The following is a 22,186-nucleotide window of genomic DNA, read 5'->3' as shown; positions in this document are numbered from 1 at the left end:
CTCCCCTTCATTCTTCTTTCTACCCAATCATTCCTGGCATATCTGTTTACTTAAGATAGAGCCGTGGCGTGCGTAAATCGGTGCTGGTGCATGTCAGTCGCAGACTGTGCATTTCTAAGTGTGTATATGTGAGCTGGGGTCTTTATGTGTTCCTGAATGAGATTGATGTTTGTTTATGGTGGCGATGCTGCCCTTTGTACTGGCCAAATGGAATGGGCAGTTCTGCTCACACACTTGAATGGATTGATAAGCCTGCACACAGTGTATTGAACGGAGGAGTTGTGGAAAAAATGGTTTATGGTTATGCGTTCACTCCGTCCATCAGCACATTTCACCCACAAAGCGTGTGAGAGGAATTAGCATTGGTTGACAGATTCAATCCCAGAGCTGACAGATTCATATTTATCTTCGCGCCTAATAACGGTAATTACAACAACTCTTTTCTCTCATCTTTAATTCAATTGTAAATGCGTTGGTTTATTAATTAACACATTTCCTGTTCCTTTCGCCAGAGGAGGACCGTGAACCCGCGAGTGCTTGTTGTATCGTCGTTGGGCTCGTAGTTGATTAGCTGGAGAAATTAATTGTGTGGAGAGTGAAGTGAAGAACAATTACAATGAGAGCGGCACAATGAGACGACTTCTAACTTTTACACAATTAATTATTTCAGTTCAATAAAAAAAATTGAGTGAGGAAAACAATGAAAGAACAGCAGGCCCAGCCCGCACATGCGAGGAGCCAACCCGGTCACACTAAATGCGTCTCTATAGCACGCATTGTGTTTATCATGCAATTTATACGCAAAAATGAGTTTTTACCTGCATATGATACGCATGGGTAGGTTTAGTAGTGGTGTGGGGTACGTATGTATTATACGTTTGGTTAGGATTAGTGGTGTGTATTATACGCCCGCAATAATTTTTCATTACTATGAAGCACTCACAGGCATTCTCCGACTGATTACTGTCAGTGGCTGTTGAAAAGGTCAAACTCATTATGATAAAAAGACAGGTGGCATATTGAAGCATTTCGGGGGATATTTTAACAGCTATTTTATGATGCAAATATGTATTTCCCATTGTCTGGGCACAAAATGAAATAACCTGTCTGTCAGAGCAGCGTGGCGCTACGTGATTGGGTTGTCACAGCGGCTGTATAGCTGCTTGTGACTTTTCAGGATTTTCACAGTTTAGACTGTGATCACATCCGCCGTGTGGAGGCATCTGCCACAACAATCTGTGCTAACCTTTTCAATGGAGTGTAAACTTCAAATGCCAGGAATATCTTCTCGTATTTTATTGTCTTGCATCCAGCTTGTTTAAATTAAATTGTTAAGCCACTCTTGAATTAGTTTGTATTTAATCATTGAATAATCATTATCATCTCCCTTTCTCTCTTAGGGGTCATGTATGCTGTGTGGCTATATTCCCTGATTCAGTGTGTAATAGCGGTGCTGGTGATCGGAGTGTGTGTGAGGTTGTGCTTGGCTGCTGGTTCTGTTGCAGCTGGGGCAGGAACTAGAAGCTGGAGCACATCTGCATGCCTGAAACTTTGCCTCGGTGTGGTTGGGTCAGCGGGCAGTATTGTGGTCGCTCCTGTGTCTGTGCTGTTGAACCTGAGGAGTTCCCAGTGTCTGTACACCTGTATCGCTATGGTCTCTTGCCCCATACTTGTCAGGCAGTTCACTGTGTGCCTTCTGCTTCTACTCACGCTTAACACACACCTGCAGTGCCGCCTGGGGAACAGGTGAGTGTGAACATCCCGACCTTGTTTTGCAGTGTTTATGCTCGAAAAGTTCAGCTAGTTCTCAGCTATTTTGATTCTTGCATATGTGAAATCACATTAAAGACTCAGTTTGTGCTGACTATAAAATCAGAGTATTAAATTGTGCTGAATATGCTTAAAATTCAGGACGGAGCTTATGTTTCTTTCAGATATGCAGGCTTAGTGACTCGTAGGCGGGTTTTGTGCTCGGTGCTGCTCTGCTGGGTCATTTCAGTGATCACCGCCTTCAGCCAGTTCATCGTTTCCAGCTCTTCTGATACTTGGGGAGCTGCTGAGGATGACCGTAAAGCTGGACTCGGGGTGGAAGAATGGCCTGAATCAAATTACACCACCCCTGCCCTCCCTCCCAAACGACCCTACCCCCAGGATCGCTCTGTAATCGGCCAGTTCTTGCCTTATGGAGGTTTTCTATCCAAGTTTCTGGTGGAGGACAATGAGAACTTCACGTATGCAGAGATCCACGGCAGTCACTGGGGCATCTGTGCCACCGACACCATGCTCAGTCCGGTTTTTCTTGTGTGTGTTTATGCCGTCACCGTGTTTGTTATTCCTCTGTTGGTTCTGTTGGCCGTGTATCTGGACTTGATGTGCTTCATGCCACAGCAGAAACGAAGCTCAGTGTGGTCTCGCTCCTTGGCTCTCTCTGTCTCTCTGCTGGTAATGCTTTGCCTGCCCCTGCACATCACCCACGCTTTGTTACTCTTCGCCCCGAGTGCCACTAGACCCGACTGGAGCTCTCTGACAGCCTCTGTTCTTTTCCAGACGTATAGCCTAGTGCCCCCACTCCTCTTCACCAACACCTCTCAGCAGCTAGGCATCGAGAGCTCCTTGTTATCCGCGCCCAACCTGACCTCAAGGGTCATCATCTCTCGAGTCAAAGCTGTGGGGAGTGCTTTCCGTTCAGTGGAAGATTACCGTCACCCTGGGCCGACACTGAAAGGACCTCCAGGGATGTGATGTCATGTGAAGAAGGCACTTACACCTAAAGTTGTCTGTAGAGTCCTTGCATGGGTTATATGTAATTATATTCAGCAGTTGAGTAAAACTAATCCAATATTAGCTAATCTCAGATGCCAAGCTTTATTTGTATTAGGGTCAGCCCATGTCCTTTCAGATGGAATTACTATTTTGTTCATACTTTGTGTTATTTGAGACCATGAACTTTTATTAATTTATTGTAGACCTACATGCCACGTTTATCTTAGGTAGTCATTCAATGGCCAATTACATTTAAATGGGCACATTTTTTTGCGTTCGCAATGAATTCATTCCGGTTGATGGTTCCAAACTCTATTGTTATTTGTACATGCTATTCGACAACTTTTGAAAGTCCAGGACAGATAGTGGGATCTACGTATTTTGTGTCTTGTACAATGTGACGAATAGATTTAATCCATCAGTTCTGTACACCACAAAGGTAAACTGCATCTTACCTCTTTATTTCCTTTTTTTAAAAACAAGCCTCTCCTGTGAGACAGATTGTCAAGCACATTTTACATAACACTGGCATTTAATCATGCAAATTACATTTTGAAATCAAAACAGGAAAGTCTGCAAAAAGGTTATAATTTTGCAGAAAATTTTCATTTGTGGAACATAATGATCAAAGGTAAAATATATTTGTTGTTGTTCTTTTGAATCTATGTAGTACAGTGTAGAAAGTCCCAATACAGGAAGCAATCTGATGGAGCGTTTACATGTCTAATATTATCAAAGTTTTACACCAGCCATTTCAATCTAAATTACATTTGGTCAGTTTATTCTAATTGGCGATATTACATGAGACATTTTCATTTGGACTTGGCCAAATGTTAACCTGAAAAAATTTTAACATTTCACATTCTGTTTATAGACTTGCACATTTGACAGTCAATCAAGTCTGGTTCTAATATCAAAACACATTTATTTGTACCGTTGGTTTTGTTTTTATGATTAAGGCCCCAATACCACCCACGTCTAAAAGTGTTTTTTTTTTTTTTTTTTACTTTAGGGGCCAATTATGAAGATATTTGAACTCAGTGGGGACTCTGAAACATTTGGAATTGAAGGAAATAGGTTTGTCTATGTTTCTACAAATTCCCATGAGGCCAGTAATCGTAATTCTTGAGTTATCATACCCTAAACATGACTTCCCAGATAAGAGTTTTTTTGGATTGGAAATAATGAATACTTCAGGGGGCTGAAAAAAAAAAGTTGTTGCAATGAGCAAGAAAAATTAGTCAGATCTTAGTTTTATGTCACTAACAACAAATAAACAGCAAGCCATGAACCAAACTGGTGCAGAAAAAGCCTTTTCTGTTTGGACATGTAATGAGTCATTAGAAAGCACTTTGTAAATTCCTGTTATGTTGCAAAAATGGTCCAATAAATATTGCATTGCAGCCATGTTTAATCCCAGTGATACTCCAGGATTAAATGGTAAAATGATTTAACCAACAATCTCAGAAGAGTTTTATTTGAATACATCAATAAGTTTTCATTCTTATGCATAATTAAATATAGTATATCAAAATGTGTCCCATCAATGTATAAAGCCAATGCAAGCTTTTAATCTGAATGTTTAATTATAACAACTATAAAAGCATATCAAGTGGGAGAGACCACTTAAATGCATCAAGATAATTAACCACTCAATAACTCCCAGGGAAAACAGGATTCCATAGCTGTTTTGATTAAACGCGTACTTCTTATGTGCAGCTCGAATAAAAGCCCTGTTTCATACTAATTGGATTATTCTTTTTGCTCACTCGTGGCAGGCCTAGTGTAAGAAATGACTCCTTTTGTATCTGAATATTTGTGTTATGATTTTCATTTCTTCCTCTCCCTCCTCGCCGTCTGACTCCCCCAATCCGCCCCTTATTCATCCAAGTTTCAAGCATGAAATCCTCCATCTAACATTACTTTCACTCACTTTGTCTTTGTATAGCCCTGACTTTGATTTGTCTGGTGCTTTTTGTTTCTTGATCATTGTCTCACTCATTTTTCTTGCAAATGCTTTTCTCTCTCATTAAAGTGTGCACTAACCTGCAATGCGAGGTGAATTATTGAGTGAAGTTGGAAAACAAGTAAAAGCTTTCCCTAACCGAGAGCTCATTCGATTGTTCTCTTCGCTCGAGAGCCTTTAGCTTCCTGCCGAAATGACAATCTTTCATCACTAAAAGCGGCTTCAGTCAATTCATCGCACCTGCTCTAGTCCACATCCTCTTGAATAGGGTCACTGCAAGGAGCACGGAAGCTTCAAATCCGTCACGCACAGAATGTAACGTTCATCGTCCTTGGATAAAGCTGAAGGAAAGTTTGACGCGCTGTTTGACCGGCATTTGGTTTATTACCCATGGATCTGCCTTTGAGATGTCAGCCGAGGTCCAGTAAACAAAATTACAAGAGATTGATGAAGTTCAGATAAAGTCTACGGCTGTCATTTTTCATTTGAACTCTGCGTTTGGAGTTTGTCAGCTCACTGAAGCATAACTTGCTTCTCAGAAGCCCCAAAATTAGCAACTTATCTCATCTGATCATGCTTTGTGAAGCATTAACTCATAGGCTACTAAAAGGAAATTGCTAGCATATGTCCTTCTTTATCTAAGGAGCTGCTAAAAGCGAGCAGAACAGCAGGTAATGCAGGGTGCGCTTTGATTGCCATGTGACAGTTACTGTTTATGACAGGTTTCTGCAGAGACTTTCCATCAATAGAGGACAAACACATCGATCAATCATCCTCCCCTAGCATTTAAATTTAATCCCACCCCTCCCGGAGCGCTCAGCAAGTGACTTCTGACACATTCATATATTGATTGCAGTGGAATAATGGAGGAGTACTATTTTAATGCACCTGCTCTCTCTCTCTCTCTCTCTCTCTCTCTCTCTCTCTCTCTCTCTCTCTCTCTCTCTCTCTCTTCGGTGTCTCTGCTCTTTTGTCATAAGAGTCTTATGATTCATCATTCTCAGTCACACAGCTTTCATCTCTGCTGGCTGCTTCTGCTAATTAAAATATCCTCCCCTTTTTCCTCGCTGCTTTTCTTTATTGCCGCTGGTGAAACTTGAATGTGTCGGCTTCTCGAAGTCAGAAAATCAGTCATTCTCGCGAGATTCTTTAAGTATTTTTTATTTTTTTTCGTGCTTGGTATCTTTCCCCTATAAAGATGTACAGTTAGCTATATCAACAGCGACGCGAAGACTATAAAATAAACAGGAAGTGAAAGACGAGGAGGAGACGTGAAAGACAAATAGGGAGAAAGACACAAAGAGGATCAAGAAGGAAGGAAGAGAATGAAAGAGGAGAGAGAAAAGTGGGTACACAGCTGTTTCTACTAAAGCATGGGAAGTATACAATTTATAACATTTACAATTATAATAACAGTAATAATAATAATAATAATAACAATAACAACAATCATAGTAGTCCAAATAATAATTAATAAAAACAATTAAGACCTCCGATATCTTTTAAAGACAAACGAAATATATATTTTTGTGAATTTTGATTTTTTTTAAAGATGACGTAACAGTAGTTTGTTCAGTTTTGCACCTCTAAGCTAATATTCTGTTAGTACGATAGCATCGCTTGGTAATGCGCGCAAAAGTTTTTTTCTTTTTTTCTTAAAAGAGTCATTTAATTTACTTTGTAGACTTTTTCCATACAAATAATGACTTTAGAGATATGTTTCATTGTGTAAGTGTTTTCGTGTTGAGCAATCAAAAAAATATCGAAATTCCTGACATGTTCTCTACAAACTCCCTTCCTGTTTTTTCTCACCCACGTCGAACTCCTCGCGTTTCCACGTTCTCAATAACTCTTTGCGATAATTAAGCCCCTTTTTACAGTCAGAGCGAGCGGCCCGCTCCAATTCATTCTGCTCATAAAAGAGAACATGTCTAATCCCTTAATTATTAACAAACAATAGTGGAGAGATAAAGGAAGGAGAGGAAGGAGCATTGGAGAGCGGGAAACAGAGTCACCGAGAGAGGATCAAAACGAGAGGAACTTTTCTTCACAAGTCAACAGGTTTTGGCCAACATGAGCAGATAATGGAGTTGCCGGATGAAAAGCGCAGATGAATACTTTATGAGGACGGCTCTGAGCTTGCAGCGCTGTCGTTGGTGGAGTTATTCTCTACCAACTCGGTCTCTGAGGCCCAGCCACTTTGGCAAATGCAAGGGATTTCAATTTGCTCACACTGGGACATTCAATAGCTCATAAGCGCTATGCGGGTTCCCGCAGCAATGCCGTCTTGGCCGGTAATGGATCGGCTTGTTTTGAATGGACACTTTTCTCTCCTGGACCTACAATTACGGCTAGTTGTCTATTGTACACAAAAGAGTGTGTGTGATGGTCTCTTTCAATCATAATAATTATCCTCTCCTATCGGCTCTCTTCCCCTCCACCCTGCATGTCTCCATCCTCTCCTTCCCACTCCAACTTCATATGGCACGATTGTGATTCCCTCTGGTTGTCGTTGTGGTGGTGTGTCTGTTTGGGAACAGTGTGTGTTGTTGTGTGCACTCTGCAGCGGTCCAGTGTTTCTGAAGAGCTCCACTAGGGCGGCACTACAGTAGGTACTCCTTCTTGCCCTGGCTGGCATCATTACCGTTGAGGAACGCCTCCTGAACCTCGCCGTGTTCATCCAACCCACTGGCCTCATGAGTCAAATATGAACCTAGAGAGAGAAAGACACAATTTAATCATACTTCATCGCAGGGATTAAAAGAAAACCTTTAACACATTAAATCGCTTGCTGAGTCCAATTTAATGTATTTTTATTGAAGCAGGACACGATGAAGAGCTTGTGGCTTGATTCCTCTATTGACTTTCATCCAATGGGGGACCAGGGCTAGTTGAGGTGTTTCAGCAACATTAAAACAAGTAAAACAATTATGAAACAACACAAAAAAAACTATTAATGTAACAGCAAAAATGTCAAATAAATATCAAACCATTGTTTGATTAAAAATAATAAATTAAATACAAATGAATAAATTAAATAATATTTAATTAACCGAATATTTAATTAACATTTAAAACAAATGTGATAAACTAACCAAGCATATTAGTGAGGTTTTATTATGTTCAATTCTGCATACAACAACATTCATTAACAGCAGAATTCACAAAAATAAACTAATTTAAGAGGTTTGTGAACTAGTTGTTTGAAACCATCAAACAAAACCACTGCTAGAGAAAACACATTTGTAATTGGACTTTAAAAACCTTACTGAGATACAAGTCTTGTGAAAACTTCCCCACATTAGTCTTTTTACTATTATTTATATATTATTATAGTATTACTTGTTACAAGTATATATGTTCAGTTTTCATTTGAGTTTTTCTTTCTAATTTTGTTATTTTCTTTATTTGTTCTTTGTTCATTTTTATTAGTTTTATTAGTTATTTCTATTTAGCTTTAATTTATTTATATTTATAAACTTATTTTCTTAGTTAAGCAGCGTTTCCACCGAAATTACCCAGAACAATTTGTCCCAGAACCTTTTTCCCTGTTGCTTTCTGCGTTTCCTACGCGATACTGTGAAGATTAGGCAAATTAGTCCGGTGACGTATGACTGCACGCACCGCAACAGATATTTAAAAAATGGTGTTTGAAATGAAATGCTGCGTGGAGTCAACCAATCAAAATGCATCATGAACTCAACCAATCAGCATGTTCTGCGCCCAATTCCTACCCCTTAAAGTTCCTGAACTTTGAAAAAGTACTACCTCGCAAGCAGGGACTTTCTGAGGGGGAATTTTTTATCCGGAACTTCATTTAGACCCTGGTTCCTGTGGTCGAAACACACCGAGTACCACCCCAAAGATCCTAGTTCCTGGGGAAAGTTCCTGCTGTGGAAACGCGGCTTTGGTTGCCAAGGCAACATTTCTCATTTTCATTTTTTTCATCAAATAAGTTTTCATTTAATATTTATATGTTATTTCAGCTTTATGATTTTTTTATACTTTCACTTTTAGTTGGCAATAACAATAGCACCACATGAAGCCTAGCCCGGATACCTCTCCATATTTTTTCCCTTGTGTCTTCACCTTTCTCCGTGTCCTCAATCAGTATGTCTCAAACTAAACTGGCTCTTGGGGATTGATGCTGTCCAGTTGGATGGCATCAACCTTCCATGCATCTAAACCTTCTTCTCCGGAATCAAGTTTACAGGGCCAGCCAAAGTCATCTACTATAATTGGGGGAACTTATGCAGATCAACTTTTAATTAATCACAAAACTCATTAGGCATAATCACCTCTGACATTTTACTGCACAGTCAGCGATATGGTACAGTGAAACCTTTTTATTCACATCATTATATGACACAATGGTTTTGCCTCTGTGGCTCGGGGACAAATAACTGAAATAACTAAGGCAGAATTGACTCTATGGCACCGGCACGACACAGTTTAATTAAAAAAATCGATCTTATGTACGTGCAATTTTACTTTCTTAAAATGCAAGCGTACAGCAGAGGCTGATGGGGTCATTAAAAGCAGTGATGTCGTGGACCGCGCGGGACAAAGACAATGCATCAGAGCTGTAATGTTCCTCTTCCTCTTTCCTAAGATTAATCACTTCCATTCTGCCTTTCCAGGCACCCCAAGGTTAGACAGGATCAACCCTAATGCTCTCTGTCTCTGCGCCGATGGGTGAACTAACTGTTTCTGACTTTGATTGGCAGGTGGGGTCGGGTTTCTCACAGCCCTTTGCCTCCGCCCTAATTTGCGGGTGCCGTGATCTTTATTGGAAACTGTGACACACTGATATGACCAGAAGTTCTTAAAGAGGTAATTAAGTTTTCTTTATAGATACACTACGATACGGTTGACGGAAAAAGGCAATTAAACACGAGGCCGTAGCTACTTTTCCACAGGCTATTTTTATATCACAGGTCTGGTACAGTCCTTTGCAGATGATGTTCTTTCTTTCTCCCATCTTTCCTATGAACATATTTACATGTAAACTTTCTGTGTGCCCTCAGAAACACACACACGCACGCACGCACGCACGCACGCACGCACCAAAGGGCACATTTTCAATAGTCAAAATATGAAATGCCATTCAGGAACAAAGTACCAGTAAAATAGTAAAAGTAATATTTTAACTAATATATTATACACTTCCGTTCAAAAAATTGGGGTTGATTAGATTTTATAATGTTTCTGAAGGAAATCGCTTATGCTTACCAAGACTGCATTTATTTGATTCAAAATATAGTAAAAACAGCAATATTGTGATATATTATTACAATGTAAAATAACTGTTTTCTTTAAAGGGAAGCTATTATGCCCCTTTTTACAAGATCTAAAATAAGTCCCAGGTGTCCCCAGAATGTGTCTGTTTCTGGCTCAAAATACCTCACAGATCATTTATTATACCATGTTGTAAATGCAAATTTTTTAGTGTAAAACCATGCTGTTTCCGTGCATATATCTTTAAATGGAAATGAGCTGCTGTTCCCCACCCCGCTTTCCAGAAGAGGGCAGAGCCATTACAGCTCATGCCTTGGATACTCTGTATAAAAAGTGAAAGCAGCGTAATATACAGTACCTACTGCTATATATGCTGTTAATATGAATCAAACAACAAAAGGAAATCAGAAAATCACTTGCTGGTCTTGACTGAATAACTTTAGTAGCTTTATTAAGAATACATTTCTTACTTGAATGCTGCTGTTAAATGCTCTGGCGAGGAGATAACCATGGCGGACTGTGTACAGGTCACTCTGGGCGGGGTCTATGCTAATAGGGCGGAGTCTGTCAGCAGTTGTGGGCGGGGCCTAAGCATTTGTGATGTCACATTGAATAGAAACTGCAAACGGCTTGTTTTGAGACACTGCTTATGATTTATGGGGATTAACAAAAAGGAGAGGGTGGATTTTTAACATTGTAGGGTGATTGTGTACACACATTTATGTTCAAACATCGTGTAAAAGTAAATTTAGCATAATAAGTCCTCATTAATAGATTTTAAAATGCAATTTATTCTTGTGTATCAAAGCTGATTGTTCAGCAGCCATTACTCTTCAATGTCACATGATTCTTCAGAAATCATCCTAATATGCCAATTTGGTGCTTAAAGACCACAATTTATTTGAAATAGAAATCTTTGATAACATTATAATCATCCTTACTGTCACTTTTGATCAATTAAGTGTGTCCTCTCCCCAATCTTACCCCAAAAATGTTTGAATGGTAGTGTTTATAACTAATATTATATAACCGAATACTCTGAATTCTGATTGGACGAATGTAAAATAGCAGATATACAAAACACCTGCAAAAACACAAATTGAATGTGTCCTGGCTCAGAAACTGTAAACAAAAAACTCTGCTTTGCATTTCTTTCCTGTAACAAACACCATTTGATAAGTTCATCCTCACATCTTGCTCTGTGTTTTCATATAACTCCATGTTTCTTCATGGCCGTCACATGAAAATAACATTTATCTTCCCTCACACACACTCTCTTTCTCTACTGCTCAGTTATTTTTTACTTTCTCCCTCTCCTTAGAAGGTGAGGCGCATCATGTCATTGTGTCACCACAGGTTAAGTGTGTGGAGAGAGGGGGTCACCTTTCTGTCGGACGGAGCACCAGATGGTGACGATGAGGACACAGATGACAGTGAAGACCAGCAGAGCCAGGATGCCCCCGATCACTGCATACGGAACAGCACTGTGGGTTTCCACCACTGCTCCAGGGTCTGAGATACACACAAACACAAAGAGAACGGATTTAGCTTTATAGCATTTGGACTAAAAACAATTCAAAGTGACTTGTGAAAACAAAGAAAGAGACAGAAATGTGATTAAAGTATCCTGTTATTTTATTGCTTGGATTTGTTTTTGTCTTTTTTAGTAAAAAAAGACAATGACAGCAGAGGTAAGATGGGTGTGTGTGAAGTATACCATACAGTTTTTTTCTGACAAGATAGGAAACAGTGAGAGGCAGAGAGACACTCTGAACCATCAACACATGAGCCTGGACTCCTTAAATATTTAACAAGCTGTTTTCACCACACAGCAGTGGGTAGAAAAGAAAATGGGAGGCATGGAGAAAGAGAAATACAGAAAACACATACATAAAGAGCAGAAGAGAGAAAGTGGCACAAAATGAGAACCTAACCTGAATGACTTTATTTCTATGGAACAAAACTACAATGATAGTTCTTGACCATGGCTGTTTAACTCTGAAAGCTATAAAATGGTAACACTTTACAACAAGGTCTCATTTTTTAACATTAGATCATGCTTTTGCTACTTAAAAATGAGCATTATGAGATTTGAACAAACTGACATTTTAGTTATTATTCACTGATCGTATATCATCAGTGAGCTGTTAGTAAGTTGAACTGTGATTTGAACAAATCATTCAGTCCAGTTTATGAAATAGATCAATAAGCTAATTGAAAATAATTGAATTACTCACTTACTCAATGATCAGGTTGCAGTGGTTATTGAGTTAACAGCTCTCTGGAGAGGAAGATTATCAGTTAATAATAACTTTAATATCAGTCTGTTTCTCACTCTAATTTATCCTTTATTTTATTTCATTCATTTTTGGAGCTTAAAGGGATAGTTTATCCAAATTGTTTAATTCTGTCATCATTTTCTCACCCTCATATAGTTACAAACCTTTATGACTTCTTCTGTGGAACATAAGATGTTAATAACCAAACAGTTTTGTTTACCATTGACTTGCATTGTATCCATATCTTCTTTGTGTTCCACAGACGTGAGGGTGAGTAAAATAAGAATTTTCATTTTTGAGTGAACTAACCCTTTAACAAACATAATAATAATAATAATATGTTTATTTTATATAGCGCCTTTCATAAAACTCAAGGTCGCTTTACAATAAAGTACAAATAAACATGACATAGAAACAATACAAATAAACTGAGATGGATAACATAATAGATAGAGATACATAAAAAATCAGATCATGGAGTAAGGGGTCAGGGAAACAAGCAGCAAAAAGATATGTTTTAAGGTGGGTTTTGAAATCGTGTAATGATGAAAGGTCACGGATTTGTTGGGGAATAGAATTCCAAAGAGTTGGGGCAGTGGTACAAAAAGCCCTTCCACCAAATGATGATAGTTTGTGCCAATGGATCGTCAACAGACCGTGTGCGAACTGGGGTGTAGGTATGGATGAGATTAGAAATATAGTTGGGGGCAAGACCATGGAGTGCTTTGAATGTGACAAGGAGTATCTTGTATTGAATACGAAAGCGAACGGGTAGCCAATGAAGTCTGTGTAAAATCGGAGTATTGTGGGAAGATATCTTTGTGTATGTGAGGACCCTAGCTGTAGAGTTCTGAATATATTGGATCTTATTTATTGATGAATTGGGTAAGCCATAGAAAAGATAATTGCAGTAGTCAAGCTGTGAAGTGATGAAAGCGTGAACTAGGGTCTCAGCATCGCTGATATTCAGAAATGGACATAAGCGCACGATATTACGAAGGTGAAAGGCGGCAGACTTAGTGAGCAAGGAGATGTGTGGAAGGAAGGAAAGAGAGGAATCAAAGATTATACCAAGGTTTTTGACAGTGGTGGAAGGTTGAACCAAAACAATAATATAATAAAGCAATATTAACATTGTTGACACTGAAACAGGATGTAATTTGAGGTGAACCAACAAGAAGTAGCTCTGTTTTATCAGTGTTGAGTTTGAGAAAATTACTGGTCATCCAAGCATTTATATCATCAATACAAGCTGATATGGAATTTGTCGGGAAAGGAGCATTGCGTTGAGAATGGATGTATAGTTGGGTGTCATCTGCGTAGCAATAGAATTTAAAGCCATGATGACGGATGATGTTACCTAATGGGAGCATGTAGATGATGAAGAGAAGAGGCCCAAGAACAGAACCCTGGGGAACACCGTGTGGGACAGAGGCAGAAGTGGACTTAGCCTGGCAAACAGAGATGTAATGCTGGCGACCAGACAGGTAGGAGGTGAACCAGGATAGGACAGTTCCAGAAATACCAAGAGCAGAGAGTCGTGAGATGAGAATACTGTGAAAGATTGTGTTGAATGCAGAGGAAATGTCTAGAAGAATTGGAATACTAGTCAGTGGCCATAAGGAGATCATTCACAGCCCTATGAAGTGCTGTCTCAGTACTGTGGAGGGTGCGAAAACCGGATTGAAAACATTCATAGTGGTTGTTAGATGACAAATGTGTTTGAAGTTGAGCAGTGACCCCTTTCTCAAGCAGTTTTGAAAGAAATGGTAGATTTGAGATTGGTCTGTAGTTGGCCATGTAAGAGGGGTCGAGGCCAGGTTTCTTTAGGACAGGAGTGACAGCAGCAGTTTTTAATTCCAGAGGAACAGCACCAGTACTTAGTAGTTGGGAGATGGGAGATGAGAAGTGAAATCGGCAGGGAAATGACAGGTGCACATTTTTTAAGTAAAGCAGTAGGAGTGGGATCAAGATGACAGGAAGATGTGTTTGCTTTGTTGATTAGCTCAGAGATATAAGCAGGGGTTGGGGGGTGGCAAAATCAGTGAGTACCAGGTGTAAAAGCAGTGGGGAAGTCGTGTGTGGAGACAGGAGAGATCATGGATGGGAAAAGATTATGAATGCTATCGATTTTATTTTGAAAGAAATGCAGGAATGACTCACAGAGGTTACTTATGGCAGGTGCAGGAGGGTTGGTGAGTTTATTGACTACAGAAAACAGTGTTTTAGGTCGAGAGGATGCATTAATAATAATAGTAGAGTAGTAACTAGAGCGTGCAGTATTTATAGCAGATTTGTATAACTGAATATAGTCAGTGTAAGCAGTAAGGTGAACAGTCAAACCACTTTTCACGTAAAGGCGTTCAAGACGACGACCAACTGTTTTTAGATTTGAAGTGAAGAAGTGCTGGGGTAAACCAGGGAGACATGTGTGTAGAAGGTACAAATCTACTTTTAAAAGGGGCATGTATATCAAGGGCAGTGGAAATACAGGCATTATATTTGGTAAGGATATCGAGGGACAAAAATGGTGCTAAATAGCACTAAAAGTGGTTCATTGGCTTGTAATCATAGGGGAACCACTTTAAGTGCCATATAGCACCTACCTTTGTCAAATGGTGCTATGTAGAACCATAAGAGGTGCCAAATAGCACCTTAACCACCCCAAAGAACCGCTAAAGAACCGCTGAAGAACCAAACTGGGCTTAACAGGTTCTTTAAATGGTAGTGGTGCTATATAGCACCTTAACCACTGCAAAGAACCCCTGAAGAACCGCTGAAGAACCATTTTTTTTTTGTGTGTAGTGTGTTCAGTAATATCAGAGATATGAAATTGTACAGATTCAGAAAACAGTAATGGATTAACAGAATTGAGGTTATGGTAGGTTATAGTGGATTTCACCCTGAGGCGGGGAAGAGGCATTTCACAGTTTAGTTCGATGAGGAGGTGAACAGACAGTCCAATCTGAGAACCAAGCACGGAAATATTATGTAGACCAGCAGTGCAGACCAGTGAATATCCACTCGACAAGATCCAGTGTGTGACCTTTTGAGTGTGTAGCAAAATCGACATGTTGTACAAGATTGAAACATTCAAACAATGACAAGAGTTCATGAGTAACATGTTCACTGAACCCTCATTGGAGCGGTGTGAGGATAATTTTGTGTTATTCTACAGGGCCGTTGAATGCTTGAATCTGATTGGTTGACGAACGTTCTAAGGTGTGCATTATTTTCAGGGAAACGCACGGCAGTAGTTCCAGGCAGGTCTTGACCGCATTACAGATCCATATCACTTCGCGTAGTCAACTGTAATAACGGAAAATAGGATACAATTTATAACAAGAAAAAGCATTTAGCCCCATGCGCTTGATCTGCAATTTTCAATGTCTAGCTTCACAATCAATAGAAACATGCAGTTTAATTTGAATAAATAAAGTATATAGTCCTATCTATAATCAATACGGATTTTTATTGCAGATAATATAACAAATAAATAATTATTGATAGGCCTACTTGTTAAAAGGGCTTTGTGTTTAATTTATTTGGCTATAGTCTACTGTCATCTGTCAATAATGGGGGAAAAAAGAATGAACGAATTAATTAAAACGAATTGAATTAATAAATAAATAATAATATTGACGCACATGCTTTTCTGTCTCATTATTGCAACATCTCTCTCTAATAACTGCATTAATAACTGCATAATGAATGTAATTTGATACTTATGACTGATCATGCCCAAACGCGTGTTCAGCGTGTTCAGTCTGTGTTCAAAGTCGGTGTTTAAAATCTGCTGCAGTCGATGAAAACAGTCAGAGAATGTGTCAGCTAGTCGTGTGTCCCAGCATTAGTCTGCTATCAGCGGCTCAAACCTTCGTTACTAACTCTAAAATGACGTTTTGGAATTAGCAACGGAGGCATGGGATTAGATGTGGAAGCAATTAGTCCTACATACAAGAGCATTTTAATGACAAAAACTTTACAAACGTCTTGAAATACATAATCTGAACAATGTTTCGAGGTGTGGTAACTGTAGTATAAGCGGAATAATTGACTTCAGGCCGTTGAATTATTAGAAAAATAATGCACACCCAAGGTAACGGCCACTCCGTTACTAATCATTTTTCTAATAATTCAACGGCCTGTCGTCAATTATTCCTTACTTATACAGAATAGCGTATAGCTTTTTGGCCACTTGAATGAGTAAATATTTTTTGAAAACTGTTAGTTTAAAGGTAAAGTGTGTAATAATGTTTGGTTTTAAAAAAAACTTCCCCTGTTTTACCATTGGTAAGCCAAACTGATAGCCCCGCCCCCAAAATCACACCATTGGATAAGCTAATGTTGCCGTGTGGGGCTGGTTAGGATTCTCAAACAAAAAGAACAATGTTTTGACCACAGAGCCTCAGTGTTTACACTTTTCAGGGGAAAATAAACCTACAAATGGCTTACTTACAGTTGTCTCTGCACATTAAGATGGGATAAGAAAGTATTTAAACATCAAAAAAATTACACACTTCACCTTCACCGCAAATGCTAGAGAAACAGCGGGAGATATAGAGAAAGGGAGGTTGCCTTTGAACAGGCTGTCGAGTAACATTTCATTAAGATTCGTTTCAGAGACGATGAAAAATTAACGCTGCTGCCCGCCTCACATGCACTTTTCAGGGAACCAGCCACCTGGCGCTGAGAATGTGACATTAAAGAGACCACAGCCTCTGTCGCTTCCACTTGAAATAGTCTTTCTCTCCCAGTCTGTTCTGGAAAACATAGTCTTTACCCCCTCAATTCTTGCTGGATATTGGAGACAGCAAACAATACAATTCAGAAAGAAGAGGAGCAAGACAGAGAAAAAGAAATGAGACTGATGGAAAAAGTTTGTGTGAGAGAGCGTGAAGAAAAGAAAAGCAAAAAGTCATAGATGCAATGACTGTGCACTTTGAAGTGCACAAAATGAAAACGCATCTAATATCTTCCTCTGCAGGTCAGTGTGTTGAGGTGTGAGGTTTGTGCAGTGTTGCGTGATGTCGATGTCTTGCAGTACAGTGAAGTCTCTCAGTAGTTCTGTCAGGTGGGATGATCAAGGGCTTTCGTCTGACCCGACCTCACATCCCACAACATCATGAATGACAAGCGATGCTGCTGTAGAGCTGGGCCTCTTTTAAGGGGTCATTGTGCTCTCTTTCTCACTCTCTTTCAGCATGTGTTTCTTCATCTGTTCACAGACTCTTAAATTGTAATGAAAAACATGGCACAGCAGCTGAGTAGATCCTCTGGAGAGCAGCGCTAGTGCTTCAGATGACAAGGGCACTTGGAAGACAATAGAAGTGTGTGCACATACATCTTAAGGAACATTAATAAACACAAAACATGAATGAGAAGATGAGAAATTAGGCGATTTAGCAGGAGAAAACATATGGAACAAAACCGGTTTAAAGGCAAGCATCGGAGCAGAGCCATCAGGGAAGAATTCGCATATGTTGAGGAGGAGAATGAGGTGGAAGACAATTAAAGAAAACTGGATTTGCATTTCCTGAAGGAAATAACAGTGCTTGCATGGTAGCAAACAAGGAAATATAAAAGTTTTAGATAAAGCGATTGAAAAGTTGTGAAACCAAAGACAGAGAGAGAAAGGTAGAGATTGACAGTAATATGCAATATAGATGGATAAATAAGGTAGCTTCTGTGCCTAGTGTCCTTTATAGCTTGAAGACACGTACAGACAGAACAGAACAATCACAAAGTAGACTGTAAATATTTGCAAGTTAAAAAGACCAACTGCAGTTCAGTATGCAAAAATCAGTTATGTCACCGCAGTCAGTTAAATTTCAATCATCGAAAAGATGTGTTCAAATATCGGAATTAACGTGATTAAGATTCCGACACGAAAAGCATTCACATCCTTGTAGAACTTGTAATTGCAACTTACTTATAAATTTGCTAAATTGCTGTGACTTTAGCATTAAAATGTGGTAAAATAGTTTGTTTAATATTTATCTGTATAATAAAAAAATATTTCTGTTTAATAATTCAGTAGCACTTTATTTTACAGTCCTGTTCCCCATGTATATACTATGTACTTATTATAGTAATTGCAATAACTGGGTAATAACTAGGTACTAACCTTGAACCTTCCCCTAGACCTAACCTTAACCCATGTAGTTACCCTATACTACCCAGTACTTTCTTAGGTAAAAACACTGCATGTACTGTAAAATAAAATGCAACCAATAACTTAAATAATTGACTATTGTAAATGTCTTAATAATGCAAGATTACGGTAATCTAAAAATAAATGAAAGACACAATACAGTTTAATGTAGCTAGCACAGAGTTGAATAACTACTATTTAATGAACTGCTAAATAATCTAGTTTATTAATAAAGCATTTGCATAAGGACTGTTACTTGTTTTATTTTGGTTTTGTCTATTGATTGCTCAAATTAAACTATTAAAGAGTTGGCAAGAAAATGTTAACATACAATTTTTAAACAAATATAAACTTTGCAATAACCAAAACATAGAAAGCATAATATGAGTTGCCCAAGGCAGTGTTTAACAACGTAAACATTTATTTCCCCCCCCAATTTCTAAGCATCCATTTAAAGTAGAGTGTGTTTTGGATAAAGTCACAAAAATTACTGAAAAGTTTTGACTCTAATATATCATATCCGGTTGGATCATGTCACATACTGTCAAATCGGATCTGAAAATTCTGGTTTCACAGAAGATCATAACTCCACACAGCTGCAGTATGACTTTCATTTGTTTTATAGTCTGTCAAAACCAGTGAAAATGCAGCATAAATTATGAAAATTATTTACAAATCAAATGATGGATGCAGAAATGTGTGTAGAAGTCAAAGAATGAGATAAAGAAAAAATGTATTGCATTGCTCATTGTGCAAGCACTGTAATAAAACTGTCACTCATTATTACACATGTGAAGAGGTTAGCCAATAACAAAAGAGGTTGTTTACATCTTTTTAAAAGCTCCTGTGGAAAAACAGCCTGTTTTATTCTAAGGGAAAGAAAAACATTTTAAATCATGTAAACCTAAAGCATGATTGTTTATGGTGGAATAAACACTTCAGGGAAAAAAAAGTGAAGGGAAATGAATGATGAGTACAGGTAAGGTAAGGTGATGGAAGAAGGGTTACCTTTGTATTCCTTTGTAAAACTGGAGGATGGAAGGGTGGGGTGAGCGATGGCAGGATGAGGGTTGGGAGGGACAGACACTACAAGGGAATGGCATTACAACAGGGTTATTAACAATCTACTAGGAAACAAGCAAAATGAGGCCTGTCATTGTATATGTGAGTGTACAAGTGTGTAAGCAAGAGATAAACAGTGTTGTTCATGAATTGCACCCCTCTGCCAGGGTCAAGGGTCTCTATGCGGATAACATCTCCAGCCAGCAGGGTGCAGCAGCTTCCTGTTCCACCCTTTCATCTCTCACCGCTGCAAAATACTGCAGTTACCGTGCACCCCGGGCTCAGCACTCTCTCTCTCACTGTAATCTTCAATCCCTCCATCCCAAAGATCATCAATCTTGCTGCTCTGCTCACCATCCTCCACACCTTCTAATATAGGCACTAGCCTCATCGCTCTCTCAGTCTCGACCCATCTCGTTCCTGTTGCTGGCTCGCAGCTACTCTCTCTGCATATGGGTCTATCCTTTTTATGCAACAAAGAGCAGCAAGTTTTCGGTTTGCGTATGTGTGTGGCCTTCAAAACTCAGAGGGATTAACAGCATGGTACCAGACTGATCAATAGCCAGACACAGATCAATATCCAGAGACCACCCTGACTCTTCAGCTAATCATCTCTCTCGTTCCTCTCCTCTCAAATCCTCTTGTCTTCTACTGTGGCAAAACCTCTCACATTTTAAAACATTTCAGACTGTTAAAGGGACAGATCCCCCAACATCTTAAAGGTATAGTTCTCCTAAAAATGATTCTTTAAGGCATAGTTAACCCCAAAATGTGAATTCTGTCATTATTTACTCACCCTAATGTCATTCCAAACCTGTATGACTTTATTATTCTTTAGAAAATAAATAGAGAAAAGTTTTAGGCCATAAACAAGGACAGGCAGACATGACACAGAAGCTCCATAAAAGTTAAATAAATGTTGTCAATATGACCATTTCCAAGTCTTCTGTATTCTTAAAATTGATTTGTGTAAGAAACTAACTAAAATTAACATTGTGATTCACTGATATCACTAACAGAACCGCTGCAACCTGATCAGTGAGCTGAACTTGAGAACTGAATCAGTTTAATTTGGAAGCCATTCAGAATGTTTTGTGAAACTGCAGCATATTCATTGAAAAGATCCCAAATCCACTGATCAAATAAATTATACTTTCATAAATCCGCTACTCTCATGACCACAAAAAAAAAAAAAAAAAAAAAGAGAGAAAAAAAACCACTCACAGTGAATGATGACTTTGGTTTGGTCTGTTTCTCAAACAAAAATTTTGCATACCGCTTTCAAAGACAAATCATGTGGATCACTTTTATGTTATTTTATGGTGCTTTTGCATCCTTTTTAGGCTTGAAAGCTTCGGTCCCAATTCATTGTAATTGCATGAAACGCAGTCTTCAAAATCTTTTCTTTTGTGCTCAGAAGAAAGAAAGTCATACAGGTTTGGAATGACATGAGGGTGAGTAAATAATGACCACATTTTTGTTTTTGGTTCCCCTATTCCATCACTCAGATCCTTTTTTTTTCTCATTACATTTCCTATCCCTCTTTCCATTTGCTCACACTTTCTCGTTCCTTACATTTCTGTTTTCCTGCACTTTTCTTCAAAACCAATAATTTAAAAGGCCTTTCTTCTTTCCTTCCTCCTGCACATCATTATGGATCAGGCTGAAAGCTGATAAACATTTCATCACACAAATGTTTGGGTGAGTCAAGTCAGCAATGTTCTCTGCGTTTTTGGGACAATGGGTTTTGTGCCACATTATACCACCAAAGAAAGAAAGGGTGGCAGATCTTCAAGTTGTGTTCTAATTCTCCATTTACGGAGTCCGTAAATCCCAAAGTCTCTCACCTCTCCCCTCTCCCCTCAAAGGCCAAGTCTCTGTCGTCAACTCGACACACTCCTTGATTCGCCTTGCTTAATATTCCTGTCATGACTATCCAAAGGTAAAAAATGACATTTTCAATTACTATATCCCCTCTTGCTCATGCTTCCTTCTCTTTTTCCAAAGTTTCACTTCATTAATAAAGTGCCCATGTTATTTCTCCCAATTAGAGCCACAGCTCATTACTGCACTACATCTTTTTCTCTCTCCTGCGAGCATTGTTGCTTCTCCCTCCATCTCCTTTGTCCATCCCTCCTTTTCTCTTCTCTCATTTCAATCTCAGTGGCTCTCTGAGGCCATTCGATTGTAATGGCATTTATCGGCAGCAAGGTCCATCATGGCTAAGTACTGTTTTACATAGGCATGTCTCCAAGGGACTGTCCTCTGACCGTTTGACCACTGAACAAGCATCATATGTGACCCTGGATCACAAAACCAGTCATATGGGTATATTTGTGGCAATAGCCAAAAATACATTGTATGGGTCAAAATGATCATTTTTTCTTTCATGCCAAAAATCATGAGGATATTAAGTAAAGATCATGTTCCATGAAGATATTGTGTAAATTTCCTACCGTAAATATATAAAACATAAATTTTTGTGAGTGAATGCAGCACAATCACCAACATAAATGCAGAACTTTAAAGGTGATTTTCTCAATGTTTCGATTTTTTTGCACCCTCAGATTCCAGATGTTCAATAGTTGTATCTCGGACCAAATATTGTCCTATCCTAACAAACCAGACATCACTGGAAAGCTTATTTATTCAGCTTTCATATGATGTATAAATCTCAGTTTCAAATAAATTGACCCATGTGATTGGTTTTGTGGTCCAGTCTCA

At 38.9% G+C, this 22,186-nt stretch overlaps 2 protein-coding genes across 5 annotated transcripts in view; one reads left to right on the top strand and one right to left on the bottom strand.

The window, feature by feature from the left end:
* LOC309484332 (adenosine receptor A1) lies at positions 1 to 6,305 on the top strand. Its single transcript, XM_082150561.1, has 2 exons — positions 1 to 1,746; positions 1,935 to 6,305. The coding sequence occupies exons 1-2, from the start codon at positions 1,406 to 1,408 to the stop codon at positions 2,740 to 2,742; spliced, it is 1,149 nt and encodes a 382-aa protein (XP_082006687.1). The 5' UTR covers positions 1 to 1,405; the 3' UTR covers positions 2,743 to 6,305.
* A 63-nt stretch (positions 6,306 to 6,368) lies between these two features.
* The window catches only part of cadm4 (cell adhesion molecule 4), a 162,775-nt gene continuing 146,957 nt past the window's right edge, over positions 6,369 to 22,186 (bottom strand). For 2 of the 4 annotated variants that reach the window (XM_082150556.1, XM_082150555.1), the window contains exons 7-9: positions 19,409 to 19,486; positions 11,351 to 11,479; positions 6,369 to 7,442 (exon numbers count right to left, since the gene is read on the bottom strand). In XM_082150556.1, coding sequence (XP_082006682.1) covers positions 7,333 to 7,442; positions 11,351 to 11,479; positions 19,409 to 19,486 — 317 coding nt within the window. In that variant the 3' untranslated portion in view covers positions 6,369 to 7,332. The remainder of the gene's footprint in view (positions 7,443 to 11,350; positions 11,480 to 19,408; positions 19,487 to 22,186) is intronic. The other 2 variants (XM_082150558.1, XM_082150557.1) reach the window with 1 other exon arrangement.

The sequence above is a fragment of the Leuciscus leuciscus genome (assembly GCF_965113295.1).
Source record: "Leuciscus leuciscus genome assembly, chromosome: 20".
Taxonomy (NCBI): Eukaryota; Metazoa; Chordata; class Actinopteri; order Cypriniformes; family Leuciscidae; genus Leuciscus; species Leuciscus leuciscus.
Note: the sequence above shows the minus strand (reverse complement) of the source record. Positions and strands in the feature narration are given on the sequence as shown.

What these genes read in the sequence shown, in the direction of transcription:
- LOC309484332 (XM_082150561.1), top strand. Translation starts at nt 1,406, where the DNA reads ATGTATGCTGTGTGGCTATATTCCCTGATTCAGTGTGTAATAGCGGTG. An exon ending in CAGTGCCGCCTGGGGAACAG is followed by an intron (nt 1,747 to 1,934) that starts GTGAGTGTGAAC and finishes TGTTTCTTTCAG; the next exon opens with ATATGCAGGCTTAGTGACTC.